The sequence below is a fragment of the Blennius ocellaris genome, assembly GCF_963422515.1.
Source record: "Blennius ocellaris genome assembly, chromosome: 20".
NCBI classification, from domain to species: Eukaryota; Metazoa; Chordata; class Actinopteri; order Blenniiformes; family Blenniidae; genus Blennius; species Blennius ocellaris.
Window position 1 is genome coordinate 4,076,692 of NC_137669.1, and position 21,357 is coordinate 4,098,048.

General features: G+C 39.9%; 1 protein-coding gene across 1 annotated transcript; it reads right to left on the reverse strand.

Annotated features, from left to right (window-relative positions):
* Positions 1-9,255: 9,255 nt before the first annotated feature.
* Positions 9,256-17,916, reverse strand: LOC308145214 (CMP-N-acetylneuraminate-beta-galactosamide-alpha-2,3-sialyltransferase 2-like; the record flags this gene model as incomplete). Its single annotated transcript, XM_080516578.1, has 6 exons — positions 9,256-9,420; positions 12,575-12,694; positions 12,817-12,853; positions 16,131-16,298; positions 16,836-17,032; positions 17,848-17,916. The coding sequence occupies 6 exons, from the start codon at positions 17,914-17,916 to the stop codon at positions 9,256-9,258; spliced, it is 756 nt and encodes a 251-aa protein (XP_080372704.1).
* Between the last annotated feature and the right edge of the window lie 3,441 nt (positions 17,917-21,357).

Here is a 21,357-nt window from a genome sequence, read left to right on the forward strand (position 1 = left end):
ACTAAAAATGCAAAGGAAGACAAGCCACATAGAAATTCAGAAGTAGATTCAGAAGTAGATCTATGTCTACACTGTTTATGTGTTACCTGGCGTCAGCGTCAGCTCCCTGACCCTAACCCTAACCATCGATAGATAGATAGATAGATAGATAGATAGATAGATAGATAGATAGATAGATAGATAGATAGATAGATAGATAGATAGATAGATAGATAGATAGATAGATAGATAGATAGATAGATAGATAGATAGATAGATAGATAGATAGATAGATAGATAGATAGATAGATAGATAGAGATCTCAGATGTCGATACTTTGCATTTCTTGGCCCAAACAAACTTCTCGTGATTACTGCTTCTTGTTTGTCATCTTGTCTATGATGAACCCAAACATCAAACAGGTCAACTTATGTCACTTATTTCTGTTAAGAGCACTTTTAAGACAAAACATGGGTATCTTTCATTTTGAACTAACTCATTAAGTCACTAATCATGTGGTACCATTATGAGTCATGTTGTGTTTGGTGTGTTTTTTAATGCAGATAAGAATCAGCATTTACCTTCCACCAGTTGAAATCCTCCTCTGAGGTGTTATGATCTTGAGACAAAAACGGTTGTGGAGCTGTTTTGATCAGCGCCCTGAACCAAGGATCTCCGTCTGTTAAACATTTGTTGCAGGCGCAAACAGGACACTCCCAGAGGTTGTAGCTGGGCAGAGAGATGTCGCCTGAATAGATAAGAAATACAGCAACCGCCATCATGTACAGCAGGACAGAAATGCCCATTTCAAATGTTCCTGCTTTGCACATCATCTTTGGTGCTTCGGTGTGGAAAGGCTCCAAGCTGTGGACACAACAGGAAGTTTAATTCATGGAAATAAAAGTGTTTAAGATCAATGTGGAATAGTGCTGTAATTCTCAAAGAAATTAAATTTGAGTTAAAACGTGAGAAAAACAAGTTTAAAATAAATGTGATTTCACACTTCTAAGAATGAGCCATAGTATTAAGAAGAGTAGATTTCCCACCGTTCCGAACATCCACACACAGAGCTTTTATAAAGTGTAGATGGGAAATGATGAGAAATGATCTCATTATTATCATATTATATAAATGTTATGGTTCAATCTGCATATCAATTGGATTCTTTATCACTTTCATATAAATATGAGCCTTAATGTTATGCAATGGAGGGAATAGGTTATCACATTGTAATGACCTGCCAACCTCTGAATTGTCTGTTAAAGACACATCGAGTGTACAAATCTCTATTCAGAATACAGCTAATGCCATCGTCATTATAATGATAGATGTGATATAAAACATTGACGAGATTACATAGAGAGCTTAACGTTGGAGTGTCAATGACAGTGGATGACAGGAGTGAAAGAGTTAAAGCAGGGCTCTGCAGCCTTTGTGACCAAAACAAACATTTAAGTGATTTTCCACAAATTCAATTTACCTTTAGCCACAAAACACACCTTGTAATACACGTACAAACACTGGCTCTTGTGTTGTGTTAATGAAGTTTCATTTACAGGTTAAGATGGTAAACTTTTCTTTACTTTTTCAGCTGGTTTACATTTTCAGCTGTTTAATTCTTCTCTTCCAGTATTTTTCTGACAATTTTGATATTTTAGAATAGAATGGAATAGAATAGGTAGGTAGATAGGTAGGTAGGTAGGTAGGTAGGTAGATAGGGAGGTAGGTAGGTACTGTAGGTAGGAAGGGAAGGTAGGTAGGTAGGTTGGAAGGAAGGACAGGTAGGTAGGTAGGTTGGTAGGTAGGTACTGTAGGTAGGTAGATAGGTAGGTGGAAAGGAAAGGTAGGTAGGTTGGAAGGAAAGACAGGTAGGTAGGTAGGTAGATAGATAGGTAGGAAGGAAGGAAAGGTAAGTAGGTAGATTGGAAGGAAAGGCAGGAAGGATGGAAAGGTAGGAAGGAAGGAAGGTAGGAGGTAGGAAGGTAATCTAGCTACCGACCGTCTATAGATCTTGATCGATATTTGTTTTTTTATACTCAGAATCAGAATCAGAATCAGAATCAGAATAGTTTTTATTGCCATTGCTTGTAAACAGGTTCACAAACTAGGAATTTTTCTTGGTGAGACGAGCAGCATTAAACATAAAACATATAACACAGGGTTTAGATAAAAACAGCTAGAAACTTTAAGCTATGAGGCTTTAGGGGCATGCATAGGAATATAAAAATAAATAAGCTAAAAATAAGAGGTAAAATATGGTAGACGACAACAATGGACATAGAACAACAGTATTGGATTTACATACGGTGCATAAGGTGATGAAGTGATATAAAGTGATACAGTGATAAGTGGTGCAGTGGATCTAAGTGCAATAGAGCAGGTTACAGTCTGTACTGAGTCATTAAGTCTTTGTATTGTTCATGAGTCTGACGGCGGTGGGGAAAAAACTGTTCAAGTGGCGGGATCTCTGGGTCTTGATAGACCGCAGCCTCCTGCCTGAGGGGAGAGGGGTGAACTCTGTTGCAGAAGCACAGCTGAGGGCCTTCCTGAACTGACACTGTTGATTCGACCTTCTCGCTCAGGTTAATATTAGATAAGGTTTTAGTTATCTTTATCTCACGTTCGAGAAATCCACATTGTTGTCAGGAGCAGTACACACAGAGACACTCACATCCTGGACATAAAAAAATCAACATACAAAAGCTAGATTAATTATTAATGGGTTCATAGATAGTGAGTCCTCAAACAAAATCAATCAAAAAACAAAATATTATCTCACAAAGATATTTTTGTACAATTGAAATCAATGCAGTGTGTCTAATTTTCAACTTTGAGCGACACACACAGCGACCGGAATATAAGTGTTGGTACAACATTGTGACTTTGAATTTACAAACACATACATTTCATTAACAATTTTTTTGTTTTTTATCATAAAGCTTAAATGTTACAACATTATATGTATTATAATCTCATTTGTAATGCCAATTTACATTTGTATGAACAATAATGGTTATGCAAGCATTTTTGTTATAATTGTATGTTAAACAACAACAAAAATGCCGATAAGGGATATATTTCAGGATAGGAAACAGCTTTTTGTAATATTACTCTAATTTAGGTCCTTATCCTCGTTATTAATTCTATATATTGTTTAATATTTTGCAATAAAATATATATTGTGCACAATACTGGCATTAAAACTTAAATTGTAAGCTTAAAACAGCCAATGTAAAACATACCAGTTGTTTTGAAGTATTTCTCCTACAGTCCGACAATGTCAGAATTCAGGTCCCGCCATTTACAGTCTCTTATTCATCAAACGCTCATTTTGGTAAAGGGTGTATTGAGCCAGAAGGTTTTTAATCCTTGGAGCTTGTGTGTGTTGGTCTTGTTATGATAAATATCTGACTTCTTGCTGTGTGTGGTAGATGGGGTGTGTCTTGAGCGGAGCTGCAGGGGGGAGAGCAGGAGGAGGATGCTACTCAGGGGAGGCGCTATACTCTACATAGGTATATGTGGAATATATAAGATATATAAGGTATATGTGGAAAAGCAACTGATTTTAAAGTATTGATCCAGCTGATCTGCCAGTCTTGTTGCCAATGTTTGTGTACGTACATTTATAATCACACAATAAGTTAGTCCTTCGCGGCCAATTATATTTTCTCCCACTATAAAGTGTTTATTGTTAAATGCTAAAACTGATGCCAGCATCAATCGTGCCGTCAGTTTAGTCTAGACTGTGGCGAATTTGTACTTAGAATTGAACCATAATATAGTAATATATACATAAATTTTCTGCTATAGCCTAAATGTTACATTAAATAAAATGTTACCATGAAGCATTAAAGTTTTTACTGCAAATGAATGTTCACTAATTGTTCGATACATATTTCAAATGTTGCACATTTCAGTTGTGTTTGTTTATCTGGCCTTTATATTGTATGTACATTTTGCATTCAGTTTAGATATGTTATTCATTATCTATCTTATATATTAATCATTTAATAAGGTATTTCTTTACTGAGCCGTCGTCCTGGACTTCATTCATCATTTTTCTGGGGCTGGGAGGCTCCATAGTCCATTTTGCCTCGGGCCCCCAGGGGGTCTAGAAACGCCCCTGATGCTGTGCTATGATCCGCAGGACACAGAGCGAGACTTGAGTTATGACGTATGACCTCTTTTATGAGTCTTCCTCTTTACGTCTTCATCCCTTGTCGGTTTATAAGCTCAAATGACCATTTACCCATAAATATCCCATATATCTGAAAACTACATATTGCAGTTGTTTGTGGTTACCCAATAGCCACTAGATGGCGAAAGGGGCGGGAGTTCTGCTTTAGGTTTGGACCAATAAATGAGCCAGGTTTCAACTTGGTCATGCTTTTTTTCCCCCCCTCTCTTATCAGTGTTTGTTTCGGGCAATAGCGCCCCCACACGAACAACGGTCGTAATCGAAGGACATCGTCCGGTAGATTTTTCTCCACTCTCAAAAGTGCAGCAAGAAATCAAACCAAGCCAAATGAATCTTCAAGACTGACCATCAGATATAAGCTTTTGTCAACAGAAATCTGTGCTGTCCAGGTAGACTCAAATAAAACGCAATACTGTTCAACTTTCTGATGTCTTTCTGTTTTGACGGAAATGATGCAACATTGTCTTTGCATCTTTGTACAGCCAGTGGGCGTGTCAACACACATGAATCACTTCGACTGGACTTGGCAGATGACCCTAACCTGACCAGGCCAGCTCATCTAACTGGAACGCAGGTATTTAAGTGTCCAAGGGTGTGTAACCCAAGTTTTCTCACGAACACCCTTCATTGTTACCGTTTGTGACACATGAGGCCACGTGTGGTTCTTAAGTTGATGACAACATAAAAAGAACATCTGACCAGTTTTACACAAGCCGCCTATGACCGTTAGGCTTCAGTACACTTATTTAGACAAACAAAGAATTCTGTATGCTTTTTGTAAGTCAGCCTAGGTGTGCCGATACCATGTGTAGCTTCAGGGGTTTTATGCAGAGTGAGGTTAGCGAGAGAAGGAGTAATCCAGAGTGTCAGCTGGAAAAGCCTTTTGACCATGGTTAAAAGAATGAAGTCAAAGGCTTGGTTGTACCATGCTTTTAAAGCGTGTACACACCCCTCAGTTTTGTTAAAATAATGAGAAATACGTTTTAAGTGAGGAGGTCAAAACATGCGAGTAGGAATGTGCTGAAAGCTATTTTCCACCGTGCGAGTATGTGTGCAGCATTTGGGTTTTTGTCCATACGAACTATGGATATGAGTGCTTAAAGAAAATTAAACTTCACTGATTCCACTTTCTTCATTTCATTCATTAAGTTTATTTGAAGGGGACAGTGCATATTAATGAACAGGTCATCTCTTCACCAGGTTACTGTAAATATGCCAGATTTAGCACAAGGATCATTTCCATCCGTTGTCCCACATAAAACCATACCAGGTGACAAACATGTAAAAATAATGAAAACATATAGAAACAAATTTCTTTTTACTATATTTTAAAGTCAATGGTTGCCCTGATGATCAAGAGTTTGGTTGTTGATACATCATATCTCCTACTTGCTTTTATTTAATTTTTTTCTAAACCAACAAAGGTGGAACTTTCTGGGAAAACTGGAGATTCCAGTTCGTGTAGCCTTTATCAGAAAAGGCATTCTTGACAAAATAATGCCTTATCTCATTGTGAAATTCGAAATTGAATTTCACAATCACCCCCTACTGCTTGATCTGGGATTAATAAGACTATTTCTTATTTCTTGATCAACTCGGTGGTGGGGCCATCCCATGCATGGATTTGTATATCAGGCAGACACTTTTAAATAATTTACCATTCACAAAACTGAGAGGTTGATATTTGACACTTCTCGTTGTTAGTTTGAGCTGACCAAAAGGGATTTTTGAGAATGAAAACTCTCCAATAACGGGCACAAATGACACTTTCTGGAAACGGTTGAGGCTAAATCCCCAGTAGACGGCGGCTGGTCTCCATTAGATCCTGGTCTGTTGTTTAAGAATGGGGAACTCAGATCTCTGTCAATGTGTACCAAGTGGTTGGGAGGACCATGTACATTTTTCATGCACGTAGTTATTCCCTTGTTAAATACACTAGGATATTGGGTTGGTGCCAACACTCTATTTACTTTTGATTCGTACTCTCTTTGTAGATGTGTCAGTCAGGCTTTTGTTGAAGTTTGGTTTTAGGTAAGTTTAGTTTAGAGAAGTGATAAGGAGGCCTGGTGTTATTGTACTAATATTTTGTTTGGCACAAACCCCAGTCCCAACTTCCTCCACAATTGTATTAGTTTTGGACATTTTATATTCCTATTTTTTCTTTTTGTCACACCACATCGACTTCATTCACTTTTTGATTGTCGTGTTTATGTCACTTCACTTTTCCACCAAAGTTGACGTAACGATGGTTGAGAGTCACCTGGAAGTACAATTCAATTTGGCCTTCTGTCCATATGAATGTCTGTGTACTTGCTGTTATTAATGTTTCTAGAGTATTGTTCCCTCTGAACATATTTCATTAAAAAAACAAACATCTCCCGCTTTTGACTCTACACTTGTCTTTTCTGGCTGAATTTGTTTTCATATTTTAATTAGGGTGGTCAAAATTAATGCATTGACACAGATTAATGTACCATCATGATTAATCTGATTGAAAAATGTTATGCAATTGACCCATCTGAAGCACAGAAATTCTGAGAAAAGTCTCTGGCAACATGTGTCTTGCAATGGCGGACACAGTGCTGCTCAAACAGGCAGTTGCAATCATGACAATTGTGATATTTCTGTGTTTAATTGGGGCATGCCTTCACACATAAACGCAGCTACAACTCACCACAAATGATGAACAATGGAGATTTAGAAAAACTCTGTCTCCATTTGCATCTGAATTGGAGTAGGTGGAAATTCACATCACAATTCATGACGTGTATTTTCCAGAATTCTGATTGACTATCACGGCTTCATGCTTCTTGCTACACTGCCCCCTACAGGTTGGGCTGCTCATAGCAGCTCTGAACTAGGAGGATATGTGGGACCGTGTCAATAATAATCTTTTGGGTAGATGTCGAGGGGGAAATATATTTTGTAAAATCCCAGGTACACATAACGGTGGCCTTAAGCACTTCCAGCTCAAACTTCCACATTAACATGAAGCATACTTCAGTCGGGGATTCTGCTGACTGTTCTCAATCTATAAAAAATGGTAAGCATTATTGTGGGTTTCTTATGTGATGACATCACAGAAATCCCCCAATATTAAGCCAGTTATTCCTGAACGACTAGCAATACACTTTCATTGATGAAAATCATGCTTTTAAATTCACAAATACCATAATTGAAAAAGCATTATATGAGAAGATTGATGAGTTGTTACAAATAAACCCTGTGGAAAGTCTCTGAAGTAGTTGCATTATGAATAAAGTCTGAAATCCTCTTGTTGTAAGTTTGATCCCCTGTCTGGCCCCATCCATGGGTTCAAGTGTCCTTGGGCAAGGCACCGATCTCTCAGTTGGTCTCAGTGATGTGAGCACCATGCATCGCAGCCCTCGCCATTTGTTTGAGACGTAAGGTGAATAGGTGAATGTGACAAATAATGTAAAGCAGCCATACACTCAGTATCAAGCCAATAGCTTGCTATCTCAGATGTGTGTGATCTTGCTGTTGGTTTGGCCCTGGAGGTCTTTATCCATGTGTCCAGACCAGGAATTTTACACATCGAACAAATCTTTAAAACTCCATGAGCAATTCAACTGGTCATCATTAATTTCAGGGTTTCCTCCACATTCATTAGTAGTGGCGGGCAGCCATTCCTAAATCCTTGCCGCCGCTCCGTCAAATGTCAACTTTTTTCTTTGACGCAAATACACTACTACCGCTGGTCTCCACCTTCACAGCAGAGTCCTGCACTGGGTCACAAGCTCGTCCTCCCATGGGGGGGGGGGGGGGGGGGGGCAGTATATTCACTGCTAAAGCCAGTTTAAGTAGCTGCAGCTCCATCACAGTGCAGTTTAAGGCAGCGAGTCTCCAGCCTTCATTTGGACGATCAATTTTCAAAAAAGAAGGCCAAATAAATAGTGTACAGCTGCTCAAAGCCTCTGAAATATGTGTCAAACCTCAGATGAAGGGGCCTGGTAAGAGTGGACAAATAGTCAAGCACGGAGCGGTTTTAACTGTTTTAACAGAGCACAGGTGGACAAACTCTCATCTTGACTCCAGATCAGTCAGGACATCAAATCAGGCAGAAATCTGGGTGTAATTCTGGTCTCAGGCCTGAAATGGAGCACGTTACACCAACACAATATATTACACCAACACACTGAGGGTGGAGCACATTACACCAACACACTGAGGGTGGAGCACATTACACTAACACACTGAGTGTGGAGCACATTACACCTGTACTCCAATCCCTGCACTCGCTGCCTGTGTGCCAAAGGTTTAACTACAAAATCTTCTTGGTCTATAAAGCTCTGATGGTCTCGGGCCTAAATACATCTCAGATTGACTTGTAGAGTCTAGAACCTCCAGACCTCTGAGGTCCTCAGGAAGAGGTTCACTCTGTTCCTAGAGTCAGTCCTGTGGAACAAACTTCCTGAACACCTGAAGACTGCTGACACACTCACTTCTTTTAAATCGGGACTTAAAACATTCTTATTTACACATGCCTTTGAATAAAAAAAATAGTTTTCTTACTTTGTTAAACTTGTCTTAATAAATCTATTTATTTAAATCTATCCCCTGCTGCTGGAAACAATCTTGGAAGAAACACTGAATTTATTCACACACAGGAAATGGTCTGGCAATGACTTGAATGTAACGCAACATTTTTTTGCAAAACAAAATGACACAGCTGACGCACAGAGACAAATATTTTAATCAGCATGCATCGCTGTGTAAATGGTGAAACTGATTCTGTCTCCTGAAACCGTGGGACTTTGTTAAAGGCAATGATAGTGATTAGCACCACCACACCCTACTCAGTACACACAACGTTTGTCAAGCCTATGTTTGTGCACTTATGAACCATCCTTAGTATAGACCTCAATTCCACCTGTCCATACAAAATCAACAACCAGTCAGACTTGCAAACCTAAAAAACAAGCTTAATTCATAGTGTTTCATATCTTGGAGGCATGAGCCACTACCCAAGTCTTTCATCCAGCAAGCTGTTTTGTTCAATATAAAGTCAGTAGCAACATTCCTTACTAATGGAGAGAAGTGTGTGTTTGTTGTTATTATTATCCCTTAAAAAGCTGTATCTTCTTTTTGTTGTGTAATTTCTGAAAAAGGTCATATTCATGCTTTCCGGGGTGGAGTCCAGTTTTAAGCCGTTTATTGCGGAGTTTTTCAAAGTAATGGCTCCAATTTCCATCGCTGTCAGCTCCAAACCCGAAAACATTCACCTGTGAAAACATTGTGGCTGGTTAGTACTGGAACTTCATTACCAGTTCTTGTTCCAATGAGGAGTTAGCATAATCATACAAACCGAAAGAAAGCCGACCCGTGCCACCTGTTCTGGGACTCCAATGGCAGCTATTGGCAGGAGCTTAATAAATTGCATGGGCAAAGTGTTGGAGGTCCATCTTCCACTCATGTTCGAGTTTTTATATTTTTAGAAATTGTACATAGCATTGAGACGATTTTGGGATAAATAAAAGCAATTACTAGGAAGTGGTTGAAGACAGAGGTTCTTAAAGTTGAAGACTAGGCTGATGTCATACATAATATATATGTGATGAAAATGCTTTCTTTTTCTGTGAGACTGGAGGAAGATAAAGTTAAATAAAAATATTGGAAAAACTGGATTGAGAACATAAAACCCATTAGATCAGATGTGGCTATCTTGTAAAATCCCCTCGTTCATAGCTATAGAAGTTGAAGTGCTTTGATGTGTTTAACTCAGTGGTGTGCAGTCAGGGCCGGCAGGGCGAGCACTGCTTGCACTGTCAAAAAGGATTTTTCTTGTATTTAAAATTAAAAAGGGATTCTGGAATCTGTGTCTGGAATCAATTAGGCCGCTTGTTCAGCAGGCAACTTTATCCAGAAAATGACTGGCTATATTTTGTGGAGCTCAAATCTCCTATGTTCAATAAACGCATCACAGCTCCTTCCCTCTGCTGGGGCAACAGAGGGAAGCATTGCTAGCCTCTGATCGAAGCTTGACACTGCTATTGGGTTAAATTATTTTGAGTGACAGTATCATCAGCCAATCAAATTTTGATGTGTTATTGACGGAAAGACCCTGGGGTGTCAAAATCTGATCCTCGAGGGCTGAAGCTCTACACGTTTTCCACGTCTCCCTCCACTGAATGTCCTGATGGTTCATCACCACATTCAGCACAAAGCCAGATAACCAGCTGCTCATTGCAATCAGCTGTGTTGAAGCAAAATGTGCAGGGCTGCGGCCCTCGAGGACTCGAGGGCAAGCAGAGTTTCTAGCGCTAGTCTTGGTGTCTTCATTGAAATAACCTTAACTGATTGGCCCATGGGCAGGTGCGTGATGACGCACTGTTATTATCTGCTAATCCGGAGTGATGTCGGCTAATTTAACAGCAAGATCAATGATACAAGCGGACCTGCTTCGGGTGCCTTTTTCAAAGAGCCACTTTGCAGAAGAAATGGAAATAGTGAGTAGAGGAAGACCAACACCAGAAATAGATGAACTAATTGAGACCAAAAAAGGCTTTGAGCAGCATTTTACAGCGGGAAACTACCAACACTACATCTGGGTGACGAGGAGCACAACAAGCTGTTCTGCTGGTCATGTTTACTCTTCAGTACAAGCTCCGGAACGTGGAATAGCAGTGGTTTTCGCAGCCTCATAGAGCGAAAGGATCACAGGATGATTTCATCTACAAGTGATCGGTGAGTGCTGGGTTTTTTTTTGTTTTGTTTGTGTTGTTTGACTTTCTCTGGATTTGATTGGCACTGTTATTGGCACTTGGTGCTGTTTTTGATTGTAAAGTGGTGTTTCCCAGACAATCGTGGCGCCCGCCACGATTAAATGACGTCTGGTCTGTTCATTAATCGCCGCATAGCACTCTTTCTCCGTTATTGTCATTCACACAGACAGACGAGCACACATGCATGACAGTAGTGCGTCAGACTCACATGGTCCGAAGCCCCCACCTCCATGCTAATCTGTGGGAAACACTGGAAAATGATCTGATGGCGATGCTGCACAGTGGTGTCTTGATGTGTTGTGGTTGTTGATCAGCTGTCATGTTGGCATTGACAAAATACTGATGCATAATAGTGGCCTTACGTTGGATTTGGGTTGTGTTTTTACTATGGACATAATGTGTTGCATTGGCTGTATCGGCATCAGCAACAATACTTTTTTTTGGGTGGGGGGGTATTTTGTTTCTGCTGGCCCTGACTGAAACACCACTGCACACTACTGGTTTCACTTTATTTGCTGCACTGTAACATGGTTTGGTTCATTGGCTCTAAATTTTGGTATGCTATCTTGGACACATTTTCATTCAGGTACACATATAAGTATGGATAATTGTTTTGTTTTGGTTTGATTAATAGTTCCATAGTAAAAAAGAACAAATAATAATAATAACAATAGTATTTTCTATAATATACTCCAGATTCCTCCCACCATTAAAAAAAAAAAACGCATGTTGGAATAAAGGCTGTACCAAGCAAATCAAAATGTTGATCAGAAGGTCAAATGTTTGCGTTCTCTTCGCCATCAGAGCTATTTGTGTCTCATGGGAAGAAAGTTTCACTGTTTTAAAACCCGACAAATCAAGGCTCTGTTTACATTACTTTTAAGGTGAAAACATCTCCCCTGGTACAATTTTTTGAAAAACGTTTTGACTGTCTCCGTAGGAATGGGGGGGGGGGGGGGGGGGGGGGGGGGGGGGGGGGGAAACGCTGCTATTGCACATGTGCACCACAGCTGCAGTAAATAGTTGTTCTGCACAACCTTTTCCTCCAGTGTCATGACTCCATATTCTCCTGGGACTTGGTACTTTTATAGTTGAGAGTCACCTGTAATAACAATCCACCATTAATAGTAACTTAACTTTGTCATATTTTACCATTTTTTAAAGTTTATAGTGTATTGTTCTCTTCCTGTATGCATATGTGGTTTCATTACAAAAGCAACTAACAATGCCAACTCATGGATCGATATAGAAATTAAATAATTTTCAGCATTTAAGCATCTTTTTCAAAACCTTCACTAAACACTAAACTTTTTACGAAACGTGATGTAAATGGTGAACAGTAACCATAAATCTATATTATTGTATCGATGTTTATTTGTTGGGTTTCTCCCTGTTAAACGCACTGAGAAATGACTGTATTTTTATGTGGTGCTTTATAAATAACATTTTAATTTGAAAATATATACAATGCATTAATTAAATGGATTAATGGAATAAGATATAACAGAATTTGGTTATGGCCTTGAAGGTCATGTTGTGTTCCAGTGATTTCATTATGTCAACCAAATATGCACTCCTCAAGTATGTCAGTCAGTTGATTGTGTACATTTATTCTATCGTGTCTTTTAGTGTCCGATAGTCATACAGAACCAACCTGATCGCACATGTACAAGCTGAGTACAAATGTCATGAAGCCAGTGGACGCCCAATGACCTTTCCTCGCCAGCCACTCTTGATGAACATATTTCATGAAGGCTGGATTAACTATCATCACCTGTTGAGAATCAAACAAAAGCATTTGAAAGCTGCGTCCCTTTAAAAGAAGGTGTCACACATTTTTACCTGTCAGATGATGGGAGACTTGTTGAAAATGAAGACAAAAAAACAGATTCTCACCAAATCCTTGTTGGCAATTGTCTTTGACTTCGGACTCCTGTTGAACAAAATTGATTGAGAGCAGGAGACAAATTACTAATCAAATTCATAAGAGTCAGCACAAACCTAGATTTTAGTTTCGTTCCTACATTTTTGCACAACTCAGAATGCTGTGAAAGAGACATGAGGGAGTTGACCCAGGAGACTGGAATAAGGAATGGTCAGGTTTGTAAATGTAGGTAAATGTACAGAACGAAAAGCTGAATAATCAGGAAAAGTTAAAGAAGGTTCCTCCGAGACAGAAGCTAACATTCACAACTAGCAAAAAAGATGGTTATACTTGTGTTTTCACAGTACAGCTCACGAAATTATGCAGAAATCATCGACATTCTTTATGGCCAAAAGAGGCATTTTTGTCTGCCATCATGCAAGCTGTGACATTCTCGTGTAGTCCAGTGAAAAATATTAATAAATACATGTTTGTGAGACATAAACAAACTAATAAATACAATAAATAAATAATGAATAATGGTTAAAAGCATTTTAAAAAGAGTGGTATAAAAAAAAGTAAACGTAAATGTATTTCATTTTATTTATTTTGCAAGAAAAAAAAGTTTAATCTATGAGCACCTACTTTCTGGAGAAATGTCTGTGGTCACCACTCAGGCCACATTTACACGTACCGAGGCTTTTAAGAAAATGGACATTTCCCCCCTCTACGTTTCAAAAAATTAGATTCAGTGTCGCGAGAAGCATGAAGCCATGAGCCAATCAGAATCCTGGAAGAAAACACGACGCCACGAATTGTGACGTAAATGTCTGCCTTCCCCTCTTTCAGTGCAACCAGAGAAACAGAGTTTATCCAGATCTCCACTGTGGTCGGAGTTTTCAAAAATCAGCGTTTGTGGTGAGTCGTAGCTGTGTTTATGTGTAAATGCAGACCAAACGCAGAGAAATATCAAAAAAAAATTTCAAATACCTGTAAACATGGCCTCAGTTTACTTCATATTAATTGGATAATGAGTGCAGGTGAGCAGCAGGTGTGTGTGATTGGCAGTGAGAAGGGGACAGAGAGATAGATGGTTTGAACATTATTTGAAGAGGCTGTGCTTTATAAAGAGTTTAGCAACTTGTGTCTATGGATTATTAGCAATTTATGCTGCAAGACGACACTTTTCTGGACCTTCAGTTCAACGTTTCAAGACGTTTTTGGACTGAATAAGTTCTGGTTTAACCAGTGAGCAGAGACAGATAAACGACTCGTCCTTCTGGCTTCATTTGGACTGTTTGACTCATTCTTGGATCGTATATATATATATATATATATATATATATATATATATATATATATATATAATGGTAGTTGTTTCCCAGTGTTTACAGTTCATTTACATATCCAAAACTATACGCTGAGTTACCAGAGCTTTCCACTCACTTAGGTGGTACATAGGCTCCTTGACCAACTTCCACTAAATGATCTTTCTTATTGACTCTCAAAGCAATTGAAGAAAATCAACTGGACTTGAACTGAACATAAAGTGATGTCGGGCTGCAACAACAAATCGAGTAAATTGATTAAATTCTATTATCAAAGGTGTTTTGCAACGAATTTAATTATCGATTTGTTGTGTCGCGCGATTTATGTGCCACTCGGCCGACGTTCGCTCTCTCAGTAACATCAAAGATGTGGCGTGGCACTCCAGCTCACCGGCTAGCCGCCAGAACGCACGCCGATGTGTGAAACATCACCGGGGCGTGCTCCAGCAGCGAGCCGCTAACTGGCTAGCAGCCAGAGCACGCTCCCTTGCGGGGAGACAAAACAAAAAAATCTTGTGTGAAGCGGAGGACGTAAAGGACAACAGAGGATTCATCAGGTCTGCTGCCCGGCTGAGATCACTGATCACACCTATTAGTCCGGTAGACTGGTTCCATTGGGCCCATTGAAGTTGTTAAACAGTTGCAATTATCAACTAGTTCGGTTCTCATTCACACCATGTTTTTGCAAAGGAACCAACCACTATGAATGTTTTATATCCTCCCCCTCATGTGGCGGCACTGTTCACAAAAACACCGTGCTTTGTGTGACGTAGAAGAAAGCTGATTGGTGCAGCGTGTGAAGAGGGGAAAACCAGGAAGAAAACATCAGGCTGATTTGTGCTTCATACCGACACAATGGACTGCGCACTTCTGTTTGTTTTTGTGGCATTATTGAAGAAACGTAGCGCTTCCCACAATACACCACGCAGTGCGCTACAGAAGCTTCCATAGACCAAAAAGGCTGAAACCATAACAGTACGTGCAGTGTTGCCAGATTGGGCAGTTTTCCGCCCAATTGGGCTATTTTTGTTTACATAATTTTTATTGGAGTTGGCGGGTTCTAAGATGTGATTGTGCTGGAAACTGTCAATCTGATCTGGCAACAGTGGTGCCGTGCCAAACGGAGGCCAGTCCTCATTCTCACCACATGCGAGCCGCACTGAACTCCGCTTGGAATGGTTCTTTGGTTCGAACAAAATCACATTGGTCCACTTTCACACCTGCCCAAATGGACTGAATTTGCAGGTGTGCCGAACTCATGTCCACTTCAAGCGGACCAGATTGTGCTCGGGTGAAAATTCCCTTACTTTCTGGAGGAAACGCACCAGATTAGGCTCTGATTTACCTTACTGCTCTGCACCGCTACATACCGCTGTTTGATCTTGCAAAAATATCGACAATTTCATCCCACACACTGTGACCACAACAAAGAAAACTTTGAAGTGTAAATTTAAAGGTTCTTATAGTAATATTTTACCAGTCTGGTCACTCAGGATGAAACTGGACTGCATGTGGTCCCTGAAGTACATTAAATCTTATTTAATAATTATCTTGTATATATGTATTTATATTGTATACATCTTTGTATTGGCTCAGTTATGTGCTTTATATGATCAAAACATATTTGATGTTTGGTTCGTTCAATATCAACTTGTCCTACATTTTTAAATGTTTTTTTTTTTTTTAAACCGAAAAAATAATCGACCGATTAATCAGTTATTAAAATGATTGCTAGTTGCAGCCCTAAAGTAATGAAAACACTTGGATGAACAGTGAAATGTCTTCAAAGACCAGTTGACCTGGTTCACCCTATATAGTTCTTTTTGGAGTACTGGACCAACAGACACTCTACGGGGCCAGACTGTGATCTGACTGCTGCCTTCCTCATACATTTTGCTCAGTTGCAACTTGTCGAAATATCCCACAGTACAATGACGTGTTTGATACTCACTAAGTATTTTGGATCAACATTTGCATGCTACTGAAGGTATCATGCAGCCACCAGTTGTTTGACTTACTTTGAATCAAACTTCTTGAAGAGCCATTCAAAGTCCCTTATCTTGAATGGGAAAAACACCAGATGAGTCGTGTTCTCCAGGTTGACGGCGCTCTCTGGATACAGGATGTGATGAGTCGTTCTGCTCCCAACATCTTCTTCGTAGCTTTTCACACGACCACGGTTCATTCTGGGAAGGACACCGAGAAAATGAGAGGTTTGTTCTAACCGAAGCATTGAAATATTGGAAAACTTTCAGACGTCACATAAAAAGTACATTTTACACTCGTATAGAAAGAACAAAACATCAACAAAAGAGAACTTGTTACATTTCAAACGACTATATCAACATGGACCAAACTTACAACACACACACACACACACACACACACACACACACACACACACACACACACACACACACACACACACACACACACACACACACAGTCAGTCCAAACTTCAAACAGGTTTTCAGCAAATCCTTTAACAGCTCTATTTGCAGATACTGACTTTCTAAACGGCTTTGTTTTTGGAAGCATATGGAAAATAAGCCTCCACGATGTGTTGATGGAGGGAAGACACAACTACTGTCACTGACATTTAGAGGAAACCGGTCAAACTTTAAACACACGCTTGGCTGAGCGGCTACCAAGTTCCTTCTGATTCCTCAGGCCCAGTAATCCATCCATGACTTTTACAAACAGTGACTTGTATGATCATTTACCTGATGACAATATCATGTGAATCGATCAGAGACCCATAATGGGATCCCAATAGATTTCGGGAATTCCCCACAATGGCACACATCTTGCAGCGGTAGGGGCCGGGCGCCGCCACATTTGGGAAAGGCGGGATTATCCGAAAGACTCTGTCCAGCGTCTCATTGTAGGAAGTGTAGTTGCATTTTGAAGCCTGTAAACGCTGCGAAAGGGAAAAAAAACAACACATTTATTCAGTTAGTTTGAATTTTTCAGTTTTGTTTTAGTTGGCTGCTTTTTGTCGTTTAATTTTTTTTTTTTTTTACTAAAATTATCATTTATGGAACTGTGCAGTCACTAAGATGTTTTCATGGAGGAAATGTTATTTCTAGGTAGTGTCTGTATATATCTGTGTGTCAATGTGCAGAATGATTTTGTAATTTAACACGGTAAACGTAAACCCTGTTGTGTCTATGTACCTCCCAGTGTTTCACCCTGTCGTTTGCTGCAGCTCTCTTCCATGCGATTAAAGGTTACTACTTTTACTTATCATTTTAGAAAGTGGTATCAGTACATCCCTGAAGAAAATCTATGAGGAAGGTACAGAAAGCAACCGAGACAAAACCCATGACACACAAAACAAAGTTACACAAATAACATTTCATTACATACAATTATAACAATGTTATCACAAATATTTGAACCTGCAGAATCTGTTAGATTTGCAAAATACACGACAAAAAAAGGAGTGAACAAAACAGAAACCAAGAGCGAATTCACATATTTCTCTTGTGCTGGTATTTCTTTTTTTGACCTAGTCAATATTTTTGAAACATGTCGGTGAGGCGCGTTATTTACCTTCCACCAGTTGAATGCATCATGTGAGGTTCTTGATGTTCTTGATAAAAATGGTTCAGGAGCTTCTTTGACTAATTCAGCGAAGCAGGAATCGCCATCCCTTAAACATTTGCTGCACGCACACGTACGTGTTTCCAAAAGGACGCGCCAATGTGGTGGAAACTTCATCGAAACACCGACGAAGAGTCCGGCCGCAGCGAAGCACAGCAGCGTGACGGGGAACAGGAAGAACCTCAGTCTGTAGCGCATCATAGAACCACAGGAGAAGAACAGGTCTGATCTGTGGGACACACATAAAGGTAGAATATTCAACTTAGCTAACTGAAAAATTATTAATCAATTCAATCCCAAGCAATTTCTAGTTGTTTTTGCTTTGGTCACAAAAACACTCACTGTGATCTCGTTTCTCTCTGCAAAGTGAAGTTCTGCTCCTCTAGAGTCAGGACAACAACGGCTGTGGGATCGTTTTAATAAGCAGTGGCTCAGCTCAACGGAGTGATGACCACAGGGATCTACAGGACCTGTCAAAGATGCATTATGAGTTTCACAGAGTTTTTATTTCACAGTGTGTCCTGTTTGATTTTGGGAAATGCTTTTTTTGTCATGTACAGCACTGCCTATATTTTAAAAGTTATATTTCTGGACAGATGGGCAATTGGTTTTAGAACCTATCTTGAAAGCAATTTGACACGGCTGGCTTACACTCTTAGATTCACTCTTTACCAGTCAGTAGAGTCACAGTGACTATAAATGTACTATCAGAGGAATCGATAAGGCTTGAAATTAAACAAGAGTCGTCCTGCAAGTCTAGACGCAGGACAGACTGACAGGTCTCTCTTGAAGACAAATAAAATTCCACTTGCGATATTACATTACTTATAACTGCTTGTTGGTTCAACAGGAGTTAGAAAAGTGATCTTTAGTGACATGGATGACGACAAGGTGCTGCAGATCACTGTTGCCAACTTGGCGACATTCTCGCTAAATGCGACTCTGGCGACTCTGACACGAAAGCAAGAAAGTCGTCAAGGAGCAGCGGGTCCTGCTGTGAGCCTCTCCTCCATCCCGAAGCATTCACAGACCTGAGGTCAGCCCTCCCTCCCTCCTGCAGTGGTCTCAGCTGCCACCAGACGAGAGGAGACCCTCACCACACCGCGTCCACACTGAGTATGAACTACACATGTGCAAGGCTGCCGCTGGTTTACTGAGCGGCAAGTAAATATAAATGTTTTTTATTTTTATTTTTACATGAATGTCATTAATTTACCGGATTAACAAATACAAATTCTCAACTCAAGGTCCATGGGCCACATTCGGACCGCATGTGGTTTAAACAAAGTATTAGGCTTGAAGTTATTTAGAGAAGTGATGGCCTAGTTCAATGACACCAAATAAAAACAAAAACGCTAGAATCAGCAGCCGAAGGCTCATTTGTAGTTCTAAACATATTCACGGTGGGTTTTTTTTTTACTGACTTTGTCTCTTCCATGACCTTATTCCTCTTTCCTTGTACCTTACACCCAATGTCCAATTATGCAAATTAGGTGCTGACCTAATTTTGCCTTCTAGTGACTTTGAGGACAGCCAATCGCTACTTTCTTTACTAAGGAGTTGGCAACACTGCTGCAGATTAGTGATACCAACACTGTGAAGGACGAAGCAAAGCTGGACTTGCTGATGGTTTTAATTTGGGACTAAAACGTCCAGTGGTCTAAAGTGAAAGCGAAGACAGACACATTTGCAGGTCCTCAGAGGCTTTGGATGATTGACATGCATAAGGTGGTGAAGTTATAAAGAAGTTAGTTCGCCCTGTATTGGTTAGATTCTAAAAGTACCCAATGTGAGGAAGAAGCACACAAATTTAAGTATAATTGATCAAATAAATGAGTAATTTATCTAATTTTTAGTAGAATATCTCTATATATATTTGTGTGTTCATATCATTGCAAAAATGGAATTTAACACATTAGCTGTGATTTAACAGTAAATGGTGTGTTAATGTGCCAGAGCAGCATAGTAAATTGTTAGAATGTTGGCTCTTACCTGGCACAAGTAGAAATAAAAATCAGGCGAGAGCGAGAGAGAAGTGATGAGACAAAGAGCCGCCGCTATCCGCTGAGCCGCCGTTCAAACAGTGAGAGGCCAAGGCTCAGTGACGGGGAGATAAAAACCATGTTTAAAAACCATGTGCCTGTGTGTGTGTGTGTGGGTGTGTTTCTTTAAAACCTATAAAAACTATATATGAGGTAATTTATACATCTGTTGCTCATCCATTAAATTAAAACAGTGGTTGTGTGTAGGTTATTAAAAGAACATTAACATGGGCGCTGCTTTTAATTGTATCTCTGATGCAGAATGTCCCACACTGCAATCACATGGTACTCATTTCTTTTACTGTCCCGTTTCACCACAACAACAGGCAGGCGGTTTCCTGCTACTTAGTCAGTTTTCCAGAAAATGTCTCGGCAAATGGGTTGACTGATATTGAGTCATGTCTCCCCTCACTGGAGACCCCCTTCTGACGATTGCTAACCACCGTGTTGCAACACGGTGACTGACATGTTGGCACTGTGGACTTCAGGCAGCTGTGAGCAATGATGCAGAACTTGGCATAACACCCGGACAGTTCAAATGAACTAAAAACATGCAGAGAGCGGCAGATGGGTCCCCTCAAGGTGAGCTCATGTTTATTAGAGGCTACTGATGCATGACTGATGCTGCGGATTCTTGGATAATGCTAATGTGACTGTGCTAATGCCAATTGCTAACAGGTAGATGGACGCCCCGTTGACATATCAAGGTTTTCAAGTGACAATGGAAAACTTTCCTTGTGTCTTACGTGTCCTTTTACATGACAATCATGGCTGGAGATATTTTTTCAGTAACTTTTTGAAAACACTCCGACCCCGTTCTCCGTGGAAATGAAAAAAAGCAACTTTTATGAAACACTGCTCCAAGTTGGACAACAAAAGCCTCTTTATAGTTGAATCACTCATAGTAGCAACGCAACTTGGTCGTCTGTCCATACGAATGCCCGTGTGCTCACCTTTGTTAATATTTATAGTGATGTCTGCGCACATGTGTGGTGGCTTCATTCCCAAAGCAAACAGCTCCCACTAGTGGCCCATCATGAAACCTACATTGTTTTCAGGATTTCTGCAGTTGCCGGGTTCCACAGACATCATTTTCAGAACGTTACTGTGTAAACATGAAACTTTTCTGAAACGAAAGCCCACACAAAAAAAAAATGCCCAAGTGCTTCTTCTCTGATGTTTTATAAAAAAGAATACAGTTCGCCGAAACCTTTGTAATCGTATCTGTGTATGAGAGCTTGTAATTGGTTACTACGAGCAGGAGAAGTGGCTTTACAATTTTATGTCACTTCAGCTCACCTGGCACTTTTCATGAAATACAGTTAAACTCTTAAAAAAAAAAAACCCCACCATAACTACTTTGTTTCTGTTTTTGGCTTCATCAAATTTTGCTCTGTTCCTCTTAATGTTATGACGAAACTCTCCCCAAATCTGTTTTGAACAATACTGACATTGTAATCTACTGATTAAATCCCAAAATGTCATTTTCACACCCGAGCTCACTCCATCAACAATATCGGCCGTGATTAGGACGAGAGACTGGAGAAGTGGATTTGGGATTAGAAGTTTGAACATTTGCAATGTCCCTGAACCTTGA